The 4438-nt window shown below is 42.0% G+C and overlaps 1 protein-coding gene across 2 annotated transcripts in view; it reads left to right on the plus strand.

Annotated features, from left to right (window-relative positions):
* ANAPC5 (anaphase promoting complex subunit 5) overlaps nt 1-2600 on the plus strand; it is a 14146-nt gene extending 11546 nt beyond the window's left edge. Inside the window, exons 13-16 of one of the 2 annotated variants that reach the window (XM_035898591.1) lie at nt 408-515; nt 1034-1210; nt 1767-1906; nt 2295-2600. In XM_035898591.1, the coding sequence (XP_035754484.1) occupies nt 408-515; nt 1034-1210; nt 1767-1906; nt 2295-2509 (640 nt within the window). In that variant the 3' untranslated portion in view covers nt 2510-2600. Of the gene's footprint in view, nt 1-407; nt 516-1033; nt 1211-1761; nt 1907-2294 lie in introns of both variants that reach the window. The other variant, XM_035898592.1, reaches the window with a different exon arrangement.
* The last annotated feature ends 1838 nt before the right edge of the window (nt 2601-4438 follow it).

A 4438-nucleotide genomic window follows, 5' to 3' on the forward strand; every position in this document is an offset into this window, starting at 1 on the left:
TCTTTCCCTGTTGCTCTGTATCCTTGTTAGCTCAAGCCAATTTTAACTACTTTACCCTCATACATGGTTTCCTTGCAAATAATTACTCGTGCTTTCTAGCTTGCATGCCATCCCATTTCTGCTGCCTGTTTGGCCTTTGGTTTTGGCAATCCCTGTTTTCTATCTCAAGCTGTTTTACAAGTTTGATTGTTTCTGCCTGTGAGTTGTCCAGCTGGAATCAGAGATACCTGGTTTTCCCCTTGCCGGTGTGTATAGCATGTGTACGCTTTGTCAGAATGCCATTCTGCAGTTACAAGAAACAGAGATCACAAAATAGAGACCTGGTTTACTGTGTTCTGCTCTGAAGAGCAGAGTTGTATCTAAAATATAAAAATATGATCAGTGATGTTTTTTTTCTACCACGGCAGAAAAGCCATTGTATTGAAAGCCCAAAATCAAATGTCAGAGGCACACAAACTCTTGCAGAAATTGTTGATCCACTGCCAGAAAATCAAGAACACTGAGATGGTGATTAGGTAAGAATGTTTCATTTTCAGAGTTTTAAAGGCACTTTGCAGTGATTAGAATCAGCCATTTCAATTTGTCTGTGTTCAGACTTCACTAGTCTTCAGATTACCTACTATGATTTGGAGATTACAAAATAATTTCATTTATTAAGCATGGTATGGAGGAATCCTCAAAATATTGTGGAATTGAAGCCTAGTCATCTTTAATATGTAAAATAAAAGGTAGTAAATGTGTTTTAAAGTTCCATGAAGACTTACAGAAGAAGGAAACACTGAATCCAAAATAAACAGGAAATAGAAATGTATGTGTACCTTTGTGCTAACCTTCAGAGTAGTTACAGTGTTGTTTAGTCTTTGTATGTTGGTGTCATCTCCTTGTAAGGGTGTGTAATTGAAGTTTATTGTATATGCAGTAATTTAATTCATAATAAAATCAATGTCATTATTGATGGAATAATTGTTTGGGAATCAAGTGGATATTTTCCATCAAAAGGAAATGTTTGTAATTTTTCCCCTGCTTTGGTTAGCGTACTGCTGTCAATAGCAGAGCTTTACTGGAGATCTTCATGTCATACCATAGCATTGCCTGTCCTGCTGCAGGCTCTTGCGCTCTCTCGAGAATACAGTCTACAGTACTTGGCTTCTGAAACCGTGCTGAACTTGGCTTTCTCCCAGGTATGTCTGATTTGTGTTTTCACAGGGCTGTAGGGCAACGTTTATTCTGGGGATCTGGGTACTGTTTTTACTCTGGTGAGATTAAGAGCACAACCTTATTGGAATTACATTATTGATTCTGAAGAAGTATATTCTAAATGTAAAATCTTTTGAGGAAGTTAATAAAAGTTGAGTTTCATGTATATCACTAAGATGTATAGTTATTACATGTAATTAAGCAGGCAAGCATACATTGGCCCTGCCTTCGTTTCTTCAGTTATTTTTTTCTGCTCATATTTGTCTTTCTAGTAGCACAGTTTGGCATGGGTTTGAATTGAAAATAATGCTTGTAATGGAGTTCAGTTACATTGTTTATTCTGAGCTGGCAGAGACACGGTTGTCGGCACTGACTGCAGTGGAGAAGCCGTGCCTAATCATTTCAGATAGTAGCTCATTTCTACTAATAAGTTTTTATTTAGAAGAAGATTATGTGGAAAAAATGTACATCTGTCTCTGTAGTGCATTGCATTACTAGAAACAAATGTGGCTTATATTGGTCTTCTCTGAAGAAGCTGCTCTTACCAGTGGATTCCAGTATTAGACCAGCAAGTATTTATCTTTCAACATGGCAATAGAACCTGTCTTGGCCCACGGAGCTGTTCTGGACAAAGGCTGTGCCATGTTCTTGGTGGCCAAATGTCAGGTGGCTTCTGCAGCTTCCTACACTCCACAAAAGAGGATTGAAGGTAGTGTAAGGAGTAGTTCTCCTCACTGAAACTGCACTCAAAAGTTGAGAGGTGCAAACGAGTGTATATGGCTGGAATCACTGTTAAAAAAGCTTAAACGATACAGCAGAGTGTATCACCTAGTTTTCAGATAGCAAAATTAATTTGGAATTAGTTATTCAACAGCTGCAGTGTTTATAAAGGAAACTTGTTTATCTGCATACTTTCAGACCCGTATTTTGCAGCAAAGGCTGAGTAACAGAAACTAGCTGAAAGACCATGTTGCTAAGACACAAATTGTTTTGAAAAGCCGAGGAATTTATAATTGTGGTCCTTAGAATTGAGCTGTGTTGCTTGGAGTTGTTATTGTGATGCTATCTTAAATATGACTGTCCCCTTTTTGCCACAGCTTTGGAATCTGCTATCTTGAATCTAAATGAAGCCAAGACTTACTTTGCCAAAGTGGACTGCAAAGAGCAGCTCAGAGATGTTCTCTACTTCCAAGCCCGCCTGTTCCATACCCTAGGCAAGACCCAGGAAAGGAACAAATGTGCCATGTTGTTCCGTCAGCTGCACCAGGAACTGCCAGCCCACGGTGTCCCCTTAATCAATGCCTTCAAGTGATGCATTTAACGATGAGATTTGTTTGTTTTCCTGTTTTTTTTTACAAATGTCTTTTTATTATATTCAGTCATCCGTGTTTCAAAATAACTGCCAATAAATCATGGTCTTCTATTGAGCAAACTTGCGTTTTGTTTGTAATGACTTAAGGAAAAACACAGGTTTCCGCCCATTTCACTTTTATTCTGTACTTGAAATTAAGAATAAGAATTGAATAGGGAAAAAAACCCCAACTTTCTTGACTGCATTATAAACAGGCAGAGGGGAGTAGCACAGTCACGATGAAATAACATCTGTTCTTAGTAGTGTCATTTTCAGAATCAATGCTGGCTTTATGAACGCTGGGGTACAAAAAATAGCGGAAAATGTAGGCGAAGCTCCTTTGTGCTCATTTTAAATGGTATAGAATGGAGAGTCTCATTTAAAACATGTCCTTGCATTTAACCTGTCTACAGTCGCTGTTTACTCTGTAGAAACAGATGGTGCTGGCAGAAGGGGAAAAAACAGGATTCAGTTGGAGAAGTCTAACGGCGCAAAGTCCCAGCATTGTTGTTACATGTGTCCTTGTGCAAAGAGCGGCTGAGAAAAGTAAAGAGTGCTGAACAAAAGCCCCAGCACAGCTGAAACGTTATTGTTGTATGTGCTCTGCCATAGGCACCGCCTATTGTTTACCTGCTCTGGTTTTATGGGTGAGTAAATGAAGATCACAACAAACTCAATATCCGATACGCTGCCGTTGACTTCTAGCAATTAGATCCTCATTTTGGAAGAAAATTTCATTTCCGAGGTAGTGTGGGATTTCCAGGCAGATGGGGTTGCACTTTTGTGAGTGTAAACCTTTTGTGGGTGAACCATGGGGATGGGGGTGCCAGTCCTTTCACCATGTGACTGTACAAAAGCTGAACATCGTTAGTTTAAACACTTGGAGGCACCCTGCCAGGAAGTGCTAGATTCAAGCTGTGGCATTGTTAGCAACGAGGAAGCAAGACCAGGCCTAAACCTGGCTCCCCTGGAGCCTAGCCAGGTAAGGCAGGAAGAGAGAAGCTCTAATATGTGGTTGGAATGAGGGTAGTCCAGTGCTAGTTTACGCATCTTGTTAATTAGTCTTGGCAGATAACCAGTGCCTAACTATAAAACAACAGCTGTATTTCTAACAGTGAAAAGTAACCCAGGTTCCTACATGGGCTTCACGGGAGCACTGGTTTTGGTGGCTCGCCCTCTCACAGCTATGTTATCAGACCTCTGTTAATCAGCACCGAGGAGTTTGATCCGTAAATGTTTGGAGCGCCTACTATTTCACAGGAAGCGCATAAACCTGATTTCTAGAGCCACTTTCAAGATCCTGGTCAAAATATATCCATAAAGCTTATGTGGAAGCATGGCTCTACTCTGGGCAGCTCTATAATGTTGAAGCAGTGCCCACAAATGGGTCTTAGCGAAATGAGGATGGGGGTTTGCACCAGCCGTGGTGTTTGCACACGCTAAGGTTGAAGCTGTTGCTTCATGAAAAGGAAGAGTCGATCAGAGAACTGCAGGTGAGCTCAGTGCAAGAACGGTGCTTGATGGGAACGTGCTCGATAAGAAAACTCAAATAATTACCATGGACAAAGAAGGGAGATGTTTACGAAGGGCTGGTGCCAGCCGGGGAGTTAAAGGCCCTACCTGTGCCTCTGTCCCAGCGCTGCAGAGCCGCAACCGGAGTGGGAACTGTGCTGGGTGGCAGCGATGGCCTGGTGGCGGCCGCTGTAGCATTTCCAAACACCTAAAATCTAAAATCCCCTTTAGGTGACGATTTCAGAAGTGTTGGGCAACCGCTTAGCGAGGGGGCAGGGCAGCTGGTGCAGGTAACGCCGTTTGGACCCAGCCGACCTCACGCTGGGAATTCTGTGTTTGCGCAAGGCCGGGGGGGGAGGAAGCCCCGGCCGAGCAGCG

This window comes from Egretta garzetta, unplaced genomic scaffold (assembly GCF_000687185.1).
Source record: "Egretta garzetta isolate BGI_Z169 unplaced genomic scaffold, ASM68718v1 scaffold447, whole genome shotgun sequence".
Taxonomy (NCBI): domain Eukaryota; kingdom Metazoa; phylum Chordata; class Aves; order Pelecaniformes; family Ardeidae; genus Egretta; species Egretta garzetta.